At 43.5% G+C, this 18,227-nt stretch overlaps 1 protein-coding gene across 1 annotated transcript in view; it reads right to left on the reverse strand.

The window, feature by feature from the left end:
• Positions 1–8,198: 8,198 nt before the first annotated feature.
• dok1b (docking protein 1b) overlaps positions 8,199–18,227 on the reverse strand; it is a 96,233-nt gene continuing 86,204 nt past the window's right edge. Inside the window, exons 4-5 of the mRNA XM_078554798.1 lie at positions 16,019–16,191; positions 8,199–10,298 (exon numbers count right to left, since the gene is read on the reverse strand). Coding sequence (XP_078410924.1) covers positions 9,093–10,298; positions 16,019–16,191 — 1,379 coding nt within the window. The 3' untranslated portion in view covers positions 8,199–9,092. The remainder of the gene's footprint in view (positions 10,299–16,018; positions 16,192–18,227) is intronic.

The following is an 18,227-nucleotide window of genomic DNA, read 5'->3' on the forward strand; positions in this document are numbered from 1 at the left end:
ACAACCAAGAGCGTTGTTAAGCCCATTAATAAATTAATTAAAGTGAATTTTTCCCTGCCCGTCCAACCTTAAGGTTGGCGGGTGGGCGAGAAGGCCATGTGACCTTTGGATTTTTGAGGAAACCTCATCCACGGCGGGATGAGGTTTCCCATGTTAATTAACAATAAAAATGTTTAAATCTCATTTTTAAATTATCCCTGCTCATGTGACAGAGTTACATGAGGGGTCATGTTTACCTTAATTTTAAAATCTTCTTTTTATTGTTAGAAATCTGCAGCTCCAAGGCAGCTCTGTGCCTTCAGGAAGCTTTCATTGAGCGCACCCGCGTGCATGTGCTGACTTCCATGCCTACCCCCCCCCCGCCCCCGACACACCCACCCACCCACCCAGGCATCGCTGAGTGTTTCAGCGCAAGATTCATGCTGGCTGGCTGTTAATTGACTAGCCAGCATGAAATCGCGGTTGGGGCCCAATCGTGGGCGGTGGATCGCCGTGCGGCCGCTCCTGGGCCCGCCCGCCTGACAAGGGGAAAATCCTCCTCCTGGTGAGGGGTTTAACACTTCAGCCTTCTGATTCAGAGCAGAGATTACAACTAACTGGGTGAAACTGAAACATTACCACTTCAGTCAACCGGTCATGGGAGAAAGCATGTGCTTCCTGACATGAAAGGAGGAAAAAGGTCATCCCAGATTGTTCTGACATCAATTCTACAGGGAGAACTGAATCTGTGTTCCTGTAACCTCTGATAGAACATTGTGGTATCCGATGTCAGGTGAAGCTGACCTGCAATCCTCCCCACCTCACACCACCACCCGCACCCCCTCCCTTCGCACTCCACCAAAATCCTCCTTTCCCCATCAACCCTGACAACCTCACCAGAACAAAAAAAAGAGCAATTTCATTTCGTGCAGTGAAGGAACAAAAAGATAAGATCAACAATCTCAAGAAACAACATTTTTATGCAATAGCTATCCACCTGATGATTACAAAGTACATCTTAGTCATCAGTTTTTAAATGAACAATATATTTTGTTTGGATGAACAAGCTGTGTTTAAACAAGAAGATCTGGTCAAAATGTAATTTAAAACGTGCATATTTTTGTTACAAGAAATTATTACACATCTGTATTAAATAAAGTCAGAAACCAAATAACTTACGCAAATGAGCTTTAAATACATCACATTATGATTTAACAGCCAGCTCCAGCAGCACAGGCTATGGGGAGTGAACCAAACAAAATGTGCCCCCTTTAACATGAATTTCACTCCCTCCCTTTTGAATATTTACCACACTCTTAAAGGGTTGGATGGCTTCTTCAAAGTACTCTCTAAGACTGCGTGGTTAAAACACCCCTCTATATCCTATTAACTTTCTGCCCACCCTGTACTTAAACAGCACCCTCCATTATGTCAGCATCCCTCAAAGTACTTTGGAGCCATTGAAGTACTTTTTGAAGTGTAGTCACTATTGTAATGGAGACCATACAGCAGCCAATTTGAACAGAGCACTAACAGCAATGAGGCGATGACCAGATGATCTGTTCTAGTGATGTTGGTTGAGGGATAAATATCAGCCACCATATTCTTTGAATAGTGCACTGGCATCTATCACATCCACCAGAGAGGGTAAATAAGGAAAGCGAAAAGATTAATAACATTCAAAATAAAATTGGAAAATTTAATCACACGCAGCTTTATCATCTCATCAAAGACGGCACCCTCCTTACTGCTCAGGAATGTCAGCATAGATTATAGGATTAAGGAGTGAACAACCTTCTGCTTCACAGGCAACAGCGCTACCAACTGAGCTGCAGCTACCCTGCCAGTTGGAGTCTACCACATTACAAACCAGGTAAATTCAGGGCACTGTTTTGGAAACAAACTGACCTTTGATGAACTAGATTTAAAAAACAAATGAAAATTCAACACCTGGGATTTCCTGGGAATCTTCCAGTTAATTTTGTATTACAAAAGAAAAATCGATGCCAGCTCAGGGTAGCAAAAATTGACAGGAGAGAATTAAACGATAGTGAAAATCTTCAGCAGGTTTGTTGTTGCACACTTTGGAACTAGCTAGTGCCTTTATTTAGGTAGCAGACAAAACAAAGCCAGGATCCATTAATTTACTAAGGTAACCATGTGGTTTCAAAAGATATACAATTTAGTTTTAAACTTTTTACTGGAAGGATTTACTACAAAGTACCAAAGAATGCATCAGGTGTCCCAAGATGACCAAAAGGTGAAACATACAAATATATTAATTAGAAGCAGGAGTAGGCCACTCGGGTCCTCGAGCCTGCTCCACCATTCAATAAAATCATTTATCCTGCACCTTTAACATAGTTAAAGCAACTCAAATCACTGTGGATACATAAGGAGATATAAGGGCAGGTGCCCAAAAGCCCGGTCAAAGGAGTAGATTTGAAGGGGCACCTTAATAGAGGAGAGAGTTGTTGAGAGGCAGAGGTTTGGGGAAGGAATTCCAGATCATAGCATCTTGTCAAAAGAATATACAACCATCAACAGTGGAGGGCTTAAAATCAGGGGTGTGCAAGAGCCCAAAATTGGAGGAGCGCAGATATCTCGGAGAGTTGTAGGACTGAAGGAAGTTATAGATAGGGTGTAGCGAGTCCTGGTAGGGATTTGAAAACATGATACAACATTAAAAAGAGTTAATAATTTAAGCACCAAGAATTTAATTTTTTTGAAAAATTGACAATTGTTACGAAGTGAAGTAGTTCCATGGTAATTCATAAGTCAGCCACAAGCTACGTGGCTAATTGAGAATCCAGGAAGGGCTAATTGCACTCTTTTTAGTAATAAAAAACATGATAATAGACAGTATCCTTGGGCATGTGATCCCAACACCAATTTGTATGGCATATTTGTGTGAACTTTAACCTTTTTATACATTTGTTAGTAATATGGTGAGATGAGAAGCAGAGTGTCCAGGGCCAGAATTTTCAGTTCGGCAAGTGAAGGCGGGACCCGCTTGCTGAGGCGTAAAATAACGCAGGGTGACGTCGGGCGTGCGTCCCGATGCCACCGCGCTTCATTTCGATTTTCAGTTTGGCGGGTGTGCAGCCGAGTTGGCTGCGCACCAGCCGAACTGTCAAAGGCCTATTAAGGCCATTTAAAAACTAATTAAACTAATAAACTGAGCTGCCCGTCCAACCTTAAGGTTGGAGGGTAGGCAAAGAGCCCAGGCGGCCTTCGCATTTTTCATGGAACCTCATCCACAGGTGGGATGAGGTTCATGAAGTGTTTATAAATTGAATAAAAATTTTTATAAAAATTCATTGACATGTCCCAGCTCATGTGACACTGTCACATGAGGGGACATGTCTTAAAAATGTTTTTCTTTTCTTTATTTAGATTTTTAAAACTTAAACTAATCTCCCTTTGGCACCCCTGGGCCTCAGGGAGATTTCTGCGCTCTTTCGCGTGCATGCGCGAAAGACTGCAGGCCCCGACTCTGAGAACCCCGCGCCCCGCCTGCACAGGGAGCACACAGCGCTTCCGGGTGCACGTCACGCTGGGTGGGCCTTAATTGGCCTTTCCACATAAAATGGCGGCATGGACCCGATCGGGTCCGTGCCCGCTCCTGCCTCCGCCACCCCCACAACGGGGGGAAAATTCTCCCCCAAGTGTTTATTGTTTGTCGAGCGCTTTACTTTCTTGGTTACTGAATGATGAGAGATGTTTGCAAAGTAATTACACATGTGGAATAGATTTATCGGTGTTGCGAGGCATATTCTGTTAAAATTAATGCTTGTAGCGAAAATGGAGCAGCCTTAGCCACACCTGTGGCTCAACAGCCATTTCTACTGGACAACGCAGAGCAAGTTTAATATTGAGTTATCTTATCAGGTCATTTTTTGTGTATGACCTGATGAACCATCACAAAGGTCCCTTGCCAGCAAACTGACAACTGGGCGTGCTTCCAGAACCACATGATCCCATCAGGTCACAGCAGGGCAGGGAAGAAGTCTGACAGAGAAACATCTGCAAGTGACCACACACACTGTTGACATTGGTCTTGGGTCAAGTGAAAAACAGACGATGGCAAATCAGGAGACATTCTTGACCCATAAGCATTTTCTTTTGATTTTAACTGAAGTGAATACAGGGCATGGTATAAAATGGGAGACTGATTCGCTTTTATTCAAGGCCATATTCAGCTCTGAGACATTATGAGGAACGCGGAGAACATAATGCTCTGGAGATGTTTGAGGCTCATACAAGCCATTCAATGTTCTTTGTGCTGGCTGATAAATACCTCAAGTTTGTATGGTAATACAACGGCTTTTTTTAATTTAAGGAGTTGTTGTAGTTTTCGTATCCACACAGTCTTCCCTTGGAGAGTAGTGAAATAGTACAAGGATTCGCAGGCTAATACTCTGTAACCATGAGTGCTCCTTCTGTGGCTGTAACCAGGTGATTGACAAGGGTGTGGGTGGGACATGAGTCATAGATAGTAAGAGACCATAAGACATAGGAGCAGAAATTAGGCCCTTCGGCCCAATGAGTCTGCTCCGCCATTCAATCATGGCTGATAAGTTTCTCAACCCCATTCTCCCGCCTTCTCCCCGTAACCTTTGATCTCCTTACCAATCAAGAACCTATCTATCTCGGTCTTAAATACACTCAATGACCTGGCCTCCACAGCCTTCTGTGGCAATGAATTCCATAGATTCACCACTCTCTGGCTAAAGAAGTTTTTCCTCATCTCTGTTCTAAAAGGTCTTCCCTTTACTCTGAGGCTGTGCCCTCGGGTCCTAGTCTCTCCTACTAATGGAAACATCTTCCCCACGTCCACTCTATCCAGGCCTTTCAGTATCCTGTAAGTTTCAATCAGATCCCCCCCTTATCCTTCTAAACTCCATCGAGTATAGACCCAGAGTACTCAATCGTTCCTCATATGTTAAGCCTTTCATTCCTGGGATCGTTCTCGTGAACCTCCTCTGGACCCTCTATGGGGCCAGAACATCCTTCCTGAGATACAGGGCCCAAAATTGCTCACAATATTCTAAATGTGGTCTGACCAGAGCCTTATAAAGCCTCAGCAGCACATCCCTGCTTTTATATTCTAGTCCTCTCGAAATAAATGCCAACATTGCATTTGCCTTCCTAACTACCAACTCAACCTGCAAGTTAACCTTAAGAGAATCCTGGACTAGGACTCCCAAGTCCCTTTGCACTCCAGATTTCTGAATTCTCTTCCCATTTAGAAAATAGTCTATGCCTCTATTCTTCCTACCAAAGTGCATGACCTCACACTTGCCCACGTTGTATTCCATCTGCCACTTCTTTGCCCATTCTCCTAACCTGTCCTTCTGCAGCCTCCCTGACTCCTCAATACTACCTGTCCCTCCACCTATCTTTGTATCATCTGCAGACTTAGCCAGGATGCCCTCAGTTCCTTCATCTAGATCATTAATATATAAAGTGAAAAGTTGTGGTCCCAACACTGACACCTGCGGAACTCCACTAGTCACCGGCCGCCATCCTGAGAAGGACCCCCTTATCTCCACTCTCTGCCTCCTGCCAGACAGCCAATCTTCTATCCATGCTAGTACCTTGCCTCTAACACCCTGGGCTCTTATCTTACTGAGCAGCCTCCTGTGCGGCACCTTGTCAAAGGCCTTCTGGAAGTCCAAGTAGATAACATCCATTGGCTCTCCTTTGTCTAACCTACTCGTTACCTCCTCAAAGAATTCTAACAGATTTGTCAGGCATGACCTCCCCTTGATGAAACCATGCTGACTTGGCCCTATTTTACCATGCACTTCCAAGTACTCTGAAATCTCATCCTTAATAATGGACTCTAAAATCTTACCAACGACCGAGGTCAGGCTAATCGGCCTGTAATTTCCCGTCTTTTGCCTCACTCCCTTCTTAAACAGGGGGGTTACATTAGCAATTTTCCAGTCCTCTGGGACCCTCCCTGACTCCAGTGATTCCTGAAAGATCACCACTAACGCCTCCACTATCTCTTCAGCTATCTCCTTCAGAACTCTGGGGTGTAATCCATCTGGTCCAGGTGATTTATCCACCTTCAGACCTTTCAGTTTTTCTAGCACCTTCTCCTTGGTAATGGCCACCATACTCACCTCTGCCCCATGACTCTCTTGAACTTTGGGGATGTTTCTCGTGTCTTCCACCGTGAAGACTGACGCAAAGTACCTATTCAGTTCCTTCGCCATTTCTTTGTTCGCCACTACTACTTCTCCAGTGTCATTTTCCAGCGGCCCAATGTCCACTTTTGCCTCTCTCTTACCCTTTATATATCTTAAAAAAACTCTTGCAATCTTCTTTTATATTACTGGCTAGTTTACCCTCATATTTAATCTTCTCCCTCCTTATTTCTTTTTTAGTTGTCCTCTGTTGGTCTTTGTAGGCTTCCCAATTCCCTGGTTTCCCACTGCCTTTCGCCGCATTGTATGCTTTGTCTTTAGCTTTTATGCTGTCCCTGACTTCCCTTGTCAGCCATGGTTGCCTCATCCTCCCTTTAGAACGCTTCTTCTTCCTAGGGATGAATTTTTGCTGTGTCTCCCAAATTACTCCCAGAAACTCCTGCCATTGCTGTTCCACTGTCTTTCCTGCTAGGCTCATCTCCCAGTCAATTCTGGCCAGCTCCTCCTTCATGCCTCTGTAGTTGCCTTTATTCAACTGTAATACCGTTACATCTGATTCCAGCTTTTTCCTCTCAAATTGCAGAGTAAATTCTATCATATTATGATCACTTCCTCCTAAGGGTTCCTTCACCTTAAGCTCCCTTATCAAATCTGCCTCATTACACATCACTAAATCTAGAATTGCCTGTTCCCTAGTGGGCTCCACCACAAGCTGCTCCAAAAAGCCATCTCGTAGACATTCCACAAATTCCTTTACTTGGGATCCACTACCAACCTAATTTTCCCAGTCTTCCTGCATATTGAAATCCCCCACGGTCACTGTATCCTTGCCTTTCTTACACGCCTTTTCTATCTCCTGGTGTACCTTGTGCCCCACATCCTGACTACTGTTCGGAGGCCTATACGTAACTCCCATTATGGTTTTTTTACCTTTGCGGTTCCTCAACTCTACCCACACAGATTCTACATCATCTGACCCTACATCATTTCTTGCTATCGATTTAATTTAATTTCTTACTAACAAAGCAACCCCACCCCCTCTGCTAATGGGGCTTTTTGAGCTCCCACAACCCATATAATTAAGTGAGGATGCCACTCTTCTCTAACTCACTGGATGCAAGTTCCCGCTGGATGTCGACCCAAAATTCAGAGCCAGAGCTCTGATCTCCATATCTGGAGTGGTTTTTAAACCCCTGGATCTCCTGACTTAGGGGTAGGAATGAGTTCGTGACAGAGAACGGGCGGATATGCAACCGATGAACTTTGATGCAGAGAAACAAAAAAAAGAGTTTGATAGGAAGAATGAGGAGAAGCAATATAAAACAAAGGGCATAAAAATATAAAAAAGGATATAAAAAGTGGTATAAAATAAAGGGGATGCAGGAATAGAGAGACCTGGGAGTATACATACACAAATTGTTGAAGGTGACAGAGCAGATTGAGAAAGTGGTTTAAAAAGTCACATTGGACACTGGACTTTATAAATGGGGACAGAGTACAAAAGCAAGGAGTTATGATGAACCTGTATAAAACACTTTGGCCTCAACTGGAGTATTGTGTCCTATTTTAAGATGGATGTGGGAGCTTTAGAGAGGATGCAGAAAAGGTTTACAACAATAGTTCCCAGGATGAGGGACTTCAGCTTGGAAAGCTGGGGTTCTTCTCCACAAAGAGAGGGTTGAGAGGAGTTTTGATAGAGGCGTTCAAAATCACGAGAGGTCTAGACAGAGCAGGTAGAGGGCAACTGTTCCCATTGGCAGAAGGGTCAAGAACCAGAGGACACTGATTTAAGGTGAATAGCAAAAGAACCAAAGGCAATATGAGGAAAAACCTTTTTAACGCAGTGAGTGATCAGGATATGGATATTTGTCCCATACGCTAATACACTGTATGGGGCAGCTTAGATAAGGAGCCAACAGTGCAAGAAACTGAACCAAGAGGGAGAGAAACTGAACCTTCATTCTCCCACATCATGTTTGTACTCCAAACTACAGCATCAGAGTTACCTCTGAACAGTCACACAGTGAACCAGAATCACAAAACGACACAGAATAAGCCGACTGAAAGGAATCCATACATCTTTATAGTACAGTACACCCAATAGGCTATTATTATAATAGAAAACAAATAATTGCTCTGAAATACAATATAATCTTAAAAATAGGAAAAGAAACTACATGCCCAGTGTAAAAAAATAATGCCTGGCATAAAGAAAATAAGTCTGTCGTGAGGAGTTAATAGTTTTCATACACAAAATTAAACTTTCCAGCACGTTTTGGTGAGTTCAACTCATTCACCTTTGGTAGTTCGTGGAAAAAGCATTCCTGCCAGATTCAGCATCACCATTTGGGCGCTGTTCCAATTTGTTCTTAAGCCACATCATCTATTTCTGTGGCACAGTTCTCTCATCCATCTTTTGAAAGAGGCTTCCCCACTTGTTCTCCTCTTCCTCTCCCCACCTCTCAATTGAGTCATCCTTGACCTCACCACAAGGCAGGTGGAGCATTGTAATCCAGTGTGGTTTCAAATTTCGACACAGGAGGTTTCCAGAGACAGGAAGCCCGTTCCACGTAGTTGATAAAAACAGGAGGACAGGCTAAATGGGTGGTCAAAACAAGAGGATTGCTCATTCCCTCCTACATTTATCACTGCTAGCTCAAGAAGAACTGAGCTAGAATAAATCAGGGCTATTTTCACATTTAAAAAGAAGAGAAAAAGAAATTTGTCAATTCTGGTACCCGATTCCTCGCAAACGTTTTCTCAGACTGTTGCCATTGTATCTCTGTTTCACAGCTTAGCTGAACACAAGCAAAGAATAACTATCATGTTGTTCATAAGATGAGGTAACAACACTCTGTCCCTGCTTAAGACAGCAATGACAGACTTTTGGGAAAAAAAACACAAAGTGGATGAAGAACCACATTTTGTTTTAAGAGCTAAAACAAATTGAACCCATCAAAGGCTCCCAAGATCTTCGTAAATAGACTCCTGGTTAATGCTGAAGCTATCCACTGACGCTTCCTTCTCTGGTCTCTTGGTCTTCACAACCTTACTGTAAATGCAGTTATTTGAGCTGTTGAAATTGCCTTTGAGTGTTGGTCGCTCAGAGTTAATCAGCTCCTTTCCAACCTCCTTGAAGTCTGCCCGCTTGTCTTTTACAAATGGTCTGCTGGTTGGTTTTGGTGCCGTCAAGGGCTTGGGCTTTTTTGGTTTGGTAGCGAGTAGCTGGCTACTGCTCGAGGGAGGTGGAACTGAATAATCGTCCTTGTTGGGTTTGTATGGGACCTCGTGCCCCACCACACAACCCAAACCCTTTATCTTCCAAGCGCCCCGATCTCCTGTTTGGGCTTCATCGTAGATGGCAAGGGGCGTGGGCAGCGGGTGGGGAGCCCTGCCTTCAGGGGGCTGGTGGAATGCCCTTCCCTCTGGCTCATCATAGATGTGCTCGTCTGCCCGAGAGGAGATAGCCACTTGTGAAAACTCATAACTCACCTGCTCGTAAATGTCCGCATACAGAGGTTCTGCCCTCTGCCCAGGCGCCTTCCTGTCCTTGAAGCCCTGCCGCGGTTGATCTTGGGCACTCAGGGCTTTCGGTTGCATACCCTTGGGGACACTGTCAACTGGATCAGAATACAGGCAGTCAGAGTTGCATTTGCCAACGGTCAGGGCATCAACCGGGTCGGAGTAGATGGAGGCGGGATCAGCGTTCACTGTGGGCAGTTTGGGAGACCTCGGCGGCGTCGGTGGCCCTGCACTGGGGGGATCTGGCAGGCTACGGGTTTTGAGGAGTTTGGACATGTCCTTCTCCTCCGAGCCCCGCAGCTCCTTTTTGGCAGCCGCTGGTCCTTCGGGTGCAATGGATTTGTTGACAGGGCTTCCCATTGCCCCGCTGTTGCTGCTGTTCGCCACTGCCTCCGATGAATTAAATGGTGGTGATAATTCGGCAGATGGATATTCAGCAGTCCGCTCCAATGAGGTCAAGGCTGGGTTGTCACCAGGCTCCAATGAGTGAAAGCTGCGACGGCAGCCCTCTGCCTGGGCCTTCTGCTCCAGGATGCTACTTTCCACCAGTAAGAATATATCATTGCCATGCTTGGTCTCGAAAGTGAAGTTCCCTGGACCAGAATCACACCTGCGCCCAGCCTCGAACGAAAACATGACCTGTGAGCAAAAGGAAAATCCCCGTTAAGGTGACATTTAGGAGCAGGATTACTTTTACATTAAAAGAAAAATCACATAAAAGGTCAGAATGAAAGAAAGAATTAACTTATATTTGTACAGCACCTTTCTCAACCTCAGGATGCCCAAAGGGCTCTATACTTTTTAAGTGCAGTCACTGTTGTAGGAAACGCTGCAGCAAATCTGCGCACAGCGAGATTCCACAAACAGCAATATGCTAATGATGAGATAATATTTCCATATAAAAGTGAAGTTGGTTGAGAGATTGGCTAGGACGCTGGGGAAAATTCTCCTGTTCTTCTAAATACTGCCACCGCACCTTTGACATTCACCTGAGGGGACAGACGGGAATTCATTTTAACAATTCATCTGAAAGATTGTACCTGACAATGCAGCGCTTCTGCAGTACTGCACTGAAGTCAGCCTAGACTTTTGTGCTCAGTAACCTTCTGATGCATAGGCAAGAGGGTTATCTGCCTCGCTGTGGCTGAGACCACGATGCTCTGGCAGTGCTCAAGACTCATGCAAGTCATTCAATGTTCTTTCTGATAGCTGATACACACTCAGGTTTGTGTGGTAATGTAATGACTGCTTTTACTTCAGACCCTCTGGGACATTCTCCTTGGATACAATTTTCACTACAAAAGGACACCATGGATTTCAATTACTCAAGTAGGCATACTGTCAACAGGCAACACTAGTGCTCAATCATAAAATACGCAAGTACAACACATCTCATTGATGTAGAGCCTCAGTCACTATGCAACAAGTGCAAGTGTAAAAACATCATGTATCAATTAAAATCGAGTCTTCAGAACAGAATTGGGCTATTCGGCACACTTGGTCCGTCCATGTTGTATTGGTATATTTACCCTGCTCATGAGCTGCCTCCCACCTCTCTTCATGCAACCCAATCTGCATATCCTTCCATCACTTTCTGCCTTAGATGCCTTTTAGGGGAAGCTAGATAAGCAAATATTTTATAAACAGATGGTGAAAAATGGTACAACTCTTTTAAATGAGCAAAGTTAGAAATAGAGACCATGTTACCAATTGGAAGAGACCAAAACCAGAGGCAATAAATATTAGGATAATCGCTAATAATTCTATTAAGGAAATATGGAGAAACTTCTTCTGGTTAGAATGTGGAATGCATTAGCACAAGCAACAGTTGAGAAGAACAGCATAGATGCTGTAAGGCAAAGCTAGGTAAGTGCATGTGGGAGAAAATAGAACCATATGCTGAAGGGGTGAAGTGAAGTGAAATGGGAGGTGGCTCATGTGGAGTAGAAAGTTGGACTAAAATTCCTGCAAGTTCTATGTAACAAAAAAAAAACTAGTACACTGCGCACAGAAGAAAATGGATGTCAGGCATCAATCTGCAATGCAGTTGGAACTCCTGCTAGTGAGCATTACTGAACAACATAAATGTGGAGCCTGCATCAAGAGTCTCTGAACTGGATTTCCTCTGGTGAGCCACTTCCTCTGTGCAGCAATCTTTAATAAAACTTAATATCTTGGGTTGGAACAATAAACGCAACAGGTGACGCACTACGTCAAAGATCACGTTGCCTCGTGCTGAGGAATGGAAAATAAATCTGCAATGTTGCAGTTAGGTTGAAATATCAAGAGCAGGAGGTTATATGTAGTTTTCAGCCTTGCAACCGCAATAGAATTATATTTAGGATGCAACAAAAAGCTTTCTAATTAGCTTGTTGATAACCAATGGTGTGAAGAATCAATATTCTTTCCCTGTGGTATTTTATGTTACGTAATTTCCAACCAAGTACATAAATAATTTGAAGTGATTTAAAGATTAGCCTTGTGCAGCTGCATTTTTTGAGAGTCATCTGCTAGCTTCCTATAGCATTTGCAAGCTAAGTGCATCAGAAATTGCTTAATGTCTTCGACATATGTGGAAGTTGATAATCAAAGGTCACAGATTTAAGATAATTGACAAGGGGGGGGGGGGGGGGGGGGGTGGTGTGCGGTTGGTGGAATGAGATGGGGAAGAACATTTTTAACACAGTGAATTATGATGATCAGGAATGCACTGCCTGAAAGGTTGGTAGAAGCAGTTTCAATAGCAACTTCCCAAATGGAATTGGGTAAATACTTGAAAAATAAAATCCCGGAGGGCTGTGGGGAAAGAGCAGGGTAAGTGGGACTAACTGAATAGCGCTTTCAAAGAACAAACACATTGTGCCGCACAACCTCCTTCTGTGCTGAGTTTAAGTGGACGACAAATATTATTGCAAGCTTAATACTTAGGGCCATCATTAACTCTCTGTTGTGAGAAATCCGTTTGATCATTTGAGGAAAGTTGACTTTGGAATGCCTGGGACCATGTTACTCTATGTATGTCTCTCTCTATGTGCTTGTTGCCTGACTGCAAACATCCTATATGAAATGCACTGGGGCAGTCTCAACCTAGTTCCTTGTGACCACAGGCTCACGTCAGTTGGCAAAATTTAGAAGAAGAAAACTTTCCCCATATAATCAGATTGAGATAAAAATTTTGCCGATTGTCAGACCAGACTTCCCTTTTCACCCAATTCATCCTTGTAAGTTCCCCAATTCTCCTGCATGCTTAAGCCATAATTTAATTGAATGGTGGGACAGGCTCGAGTTGGGTTGTCAACTCTAATTGGATCATTTTCAGGAGGTATCATCACATGACGTCCAACTACCCACTGCCACACTCCTGCCATTGGTTGCCCAACATGTCCATATTTGTAGCACACTGCCTTCACGCAATCAGACACTTTGGTAACCAATTATTTTTAACTGTCAGGCAAGCAGTCTTTTCTCTCCATGCCAGATATTTCTACAATAGTGAAATTCTCCAAAGTGCTTTCCTGGAATAAAATTTGATACTGAACTACAGAAGGACATATTAGGACAGATGACCAAAAGCTTGGTAAAAGAGGTAGGTTTTAAGGAGTCTTGTTACAACTGTACAGAGCTTTGTCAAGACTACACTTGCAGCGCCGGGCACAGGTTGGTCTCCATATCTGAAGAAGGATATACTTGCCTGAGAGGCGGTACAGCAAAGGTTCACTAGGTTGGTTCCTGGGAGGAGAGGGTTGACCTCTGATGAGAGACTGAGTAAATTGGGTCTGTACTCTCTTGCAGAAGACTTATAGGTGGTTTCATTGCAACATACAAGATTCTGTTGGGCTTAACAGGGTAGAGACTGAAAGGACAGTTTCCTTGGCTGGGGAACCTAGAACATGGTGGCACAGCCTTAGGATAAGAGATTGATCGTTTAGGATTGAGATGAAGAAAAATTCCTCCACTCAGAGGGCTGTGATCTTTGGAATTTTCTACCCCAGAGGGTAGTAGATGCTCCATCATTGAATATAATCAAGGCTAAGACAGATAAGATTAAATAGCCGTTTGGTTGTACAGAGCCTGTGTATTGCTGAAATAAATAGATTTTTTTGTCAAAGCTTTTCATCTTGCACTCATCAGGACAATTCGTAAGAATACCAAATGTAAAGGGAACAACAATTTATACTACATGAGAAGAGAGTGCTGACTGGTTGGCAAATGGACTGATTGGTAGAGGTATTGCCATAGAGAATGCACCAGCTGATGGTGACTGACAGTTAACTGCCAAGCATTGTTTGAAATTTAAACCAAGCAGCTTGACTCTGATTGGTCAAGGCATTGCCGGGAGGAACAAACTAGCAAATGGACATCACTTATTTTGTTTAGCTGAAACAGATTGTAATGTGTGTACATGTTCTTTTCGTCTGCAAGGAACAGGACCCAATATATTAATGTGTAGCTTCCAGTACATGCAAATGCATCACACTACGAGCCTGACTGATGATGTTAAATTGATTGTCAGTGTAATTCTTAGCACACTGAGGATTATTTAGCAAGTGTTGTCCAATCGCGGAATCACATCTAATGTTAGACACTATGACCAGAATTTTTCTGTCGGCGATTTGGGGGCGGGGCCCGCTCGCCGACAGGAAAATGATGCGGGATGACGTCGGGAGGAACCCCCGACATCATCCCACCTCATTTAAATCTTCCGGAAGGAGGGCGGACAGCGAAATCAGCTGTCCGTCCGCCGACCTGTCAATGATCAATTGAGGCCATTGACAGGATAATTAAGCTAATTAAAGGCCCTGCCCCTCCAACCATAAGGCTGGTGGGCAGGGCAGGCCAGGAGCCCCGGCGGAAAGGAGAAAAAACATGAAACCTCATCCACTTGCGGGATGGGGTTTCATGTCTGTTTAAAAAATCTTTAATAAAGTTTATGTAATATTTATTAACATGTCCCATCTCGTGTGACATTGTCACATGAGGGGGACATGTTAATAATTTTTTTATTTTGCTCTTTTTGATGTTTATTAAACTGTCACCAATCTCCCTGAGACAGCACTTAGTCTCAGGGAGCAGTGTGCTCTTTCGTGTGCATGTGCGAAAGAGAGCACTTTGACAGTTGGGGAATCCCACCCCCCCAATCCCACCCCCCCCTCACCCCCGCACAGGAAGTGCAAAGCGCTTCCCATCAGGCAGCCTGCTGAGCGGGCCTTAATTGGCCCACCCACTCAAAATGGCGGTGGGGCCCGTTTCAGCGACGGAGTTCAGCTGCCCGCCCACCGTCAAGCCTGCCCATCGAGGGCTAAATTCTGCCCTATGTTTTGAGTTTTGCAAGCATGGGCTGGTTGGGTACCGTCTGTACCTTGCCTGTTGAGAACAGCGGAAAGGATATGCTGTTTGATATGATCAGCCAATCTTTGGGACATATGGCCTAACATACCTAGCATCACACTGGCACTAAAATTCATATACCACATTACTCATTTGTGTGATAGGCAGAACATGCTTTTGGCTTGACAGCAGCATTCTGTTAGTGGCAAAAACTACTCTTGTTGCAACGGCATAGTAGCAGCGTCAAACAGCTGGTAGATACCTTGCCCTTCCAGGGTAATCTGAGCTAGACTGGGCATTTTTCAGGGCCAAAAGCCTTAGGCCTATTCATGAGTTTGGGTGATATACAGCGCAAAATGATCTGATCAAATGAGTAATGTGTTATAAAGAATTTCAGTACCAGTGAGATTTAAATTTCAAACAATGCTTGGTAGTTAGTTGTCAGTCACCATCAACTTGTGCATTCCCCATGGCAACATCTCTACCAATCAGAGTCTACTTGCCAGCTAATTAGCACTCTCTTCTCATATAGTATCAATTGTTGTTCCCTTTACATTTGGTATTCTTGCGAATTGTCCTGATGAGTGCAAGAGAAAAAACTTCAACAAAAAAAATCGTTTTTTATTTAGCAACAGTTAAGATTTTGGATCTCTCAAGGAATCAACAGGTGTGGGGAGTGGGTGGGAAAAATGCATATGAGGCAGATGATCAGCCAAGATCAAATTGAATTGCAGAGCAGGTTAGAGGGGCCAAATGGTCTACTCCTGCTCCTATTTCTTATGCTATCTATTAAAGGAGAAAAGTAAGGCAGAAAGGCCAACAGGTTTAGGGAAGGAATTTGAGAAGTTAAGGCCCAAGAAGTTGAAGGCATGGCCGCCAATGGTGGGGCAATTAAAATCAAGGATGCATTAAACGACATGGAATGATCTTACTAACAGGCAGATGGTGATTAGGTTCTTTATATGGCTTCACAGCAGACACCTAATCTGCAAAATACCTGACTAGATACTGCTGACCATATCCAAGTTTACCTTATCCCGGCCGTAACGTCGCAGAAGTTTGTAAGGCCAGTTGAACAGAACTTGATTTGTTTTGGTATCTTTCAGTAGGAGGTTCTCTTTGTCTGCTTTAAGAATGTATGTCCCATGGAGATTGCACCTCTCTGCCGCTTCTGTCTTCTGCACGTTTACCCAGAACTCATTTACTGTGGATGGAAAGGAAGAAGGAAGAATGCCTGTTTAATCACAAGATTGAGTCATTAATAAAGTAAGAAGGAGAGAAAGATGGATGGAAGGAGAGAGAGAGAAAGACTTTATCTCAGGGTAACTAGAGACTGATAATAAATGTCCACCTTCCCAACATCACCCACCTTCTGAGAATCAGTGATTTATTTTAAGCTCTGAAGCCTGGATCTGGTCTATTGTGGATTTTTATTTTAAGAAACACACATTTGCCTTGTCCTTTTCTCTTCATAAAACAAAGGTTTTCTTTCCAAAAAACATTTTAAAGCTGTAAAGAGTTTTCAGTTGATCACTTTACAGGTAAGGTGACAATCAACATGATGATTGGATATAACTACTTAAAAGGACATATTTGCAGGGCTATGGGTAAAGAGCGGAGGAACAGGACTAATTGGACAGCTGTCTTCACAGACATGATGGACCAAATGGCTTCCTTCTGTGCTGAAAGATTCTTTGATTTTGTGACTAGTATTACCAGATCAAGCTAAGGAAGGAGGGAGACAGTGACATAGTGGTAATGTCACTGGACTAGTAATCCAGAGGACCAAGCTAATTCTCCGGAGACAGGGGGTTCAAATCCCACCACAGCAGCTGCTGGAATTTAAATTCTCATTACTGAGTCTATCATTAACGGTCATAAAATCCCATCTGGATCACTAATGCCATCCTTACCTGCTCTTGCCTACATGTGACTCCAGACCCACAGCAATGAATGTGGCTGACTCCTAACTGCCTTCTGAAATGGCCTAGCAAGCCACTCAGTTCGAGGACAATTTGGGATGGGCAGGGCAGGCAGAATAAGAAGATCCTTCCTTGGAAAGTAATGGAGTAGAGGAACAGGGGATCTCAGGGTGCAGATACTTACATCACTAACAGTAGTGATGCAGGCTAACAAGTCCATATAAAAGGCAAACAAGGCACTGGGGGTTTATTTCTGGAGCAAACAGAATTGAGAACTAAAAAAAAAGTTATGTTAAACTTGTTAAGAACCTTGGTTAGACCACCATGGTAGTTCTGGTCATGATATTATGAAAAGGATACAGAGGCACTGGATAAGGTGAAAAAAAGTTTTACTAGAATTATACCAGAATTGAGAGGTTATACCTATCTGGAAAGATTGAACAGGTTGGGTCCCTTTTCACTAGAAAAAGGCTGAAGGGTGACCAGGTTGAGGTCTTAAAGGTTTGAAATGGCAGAGGTGGAAAAAATGTTTCTACTTGCAGGGCAGACCAGAGCTAGGGGCTATAAACATAATACAGTCACTAATAAATCCAATAGGGAATTTAGGAAAAATTTCATTACCCAGAGAGTGGTTAGAATGTGGAATTCACTACCACATGGAATTTTTAAAATATATATTAGGGGCAGGAGTAGGCCACTCAAGCCCCTCGAGCCTGCACCACCATTCAATAAGATCATGGCTGATCTGACTGGAACCTCAACCCCACATTTCTGTCTACCCCTGATAACCTTTCACATCCTTATTAATCAAGAATCTATCTAGGTCTGCCTTAAAACTATTCAAAGACTCCACTTCCACTGACTTTTGAGGAAGAGAGTTCCAAAAACTCACTACCCTCTAAGGGAAAAAATTTCTCCTCATCTCTATCTTAAATAGGCAACCCCCTAGTTTTAAACAGTGACCCATTGTTCTAGATTCCACCTTTTCCTAACTTCCTGTCCTTCCTAAATGCCACATACCATTCAATACAGAGGTCCCAATCTATGTCACCTTGTAACCACGTCTCTGAAATGGCTATCAGCTCGCACTTATTTATTTCTATTTGCGCTCAGTTCATGTTTTGTTTTGAATGCTACTTGTATTTAGATAGAGCCGTTAGTTTTGTCCTTTTATTATTTTTGTAGCATCTAGCCTTATCTACTGATTTACTCTTAGATTTGTACTCTTTGCCCCTTCCTGTCACAGTCTGTTTATCATTTCCTATATTTATACATTACTCTCTTGCCTTGTCTCTACTCTTTGGTTTACCACATCTTC

This window comes from Cetorhinus maximus, chromosome 1 (genome assembly GCF_964194155.1).
Source record: "Cetorhinus maximus chromosome 1, sCetMax3.hap1.1, whole genome shotgun sequence".
In the NCBI taxonomy this organism is placed as follows: Eukaryota; Metazoa; Chordata; class Chondrichthyes; order Lamniformes; family Cetorhinidae; genus Cetorhinus; species Cetorhinus maximus.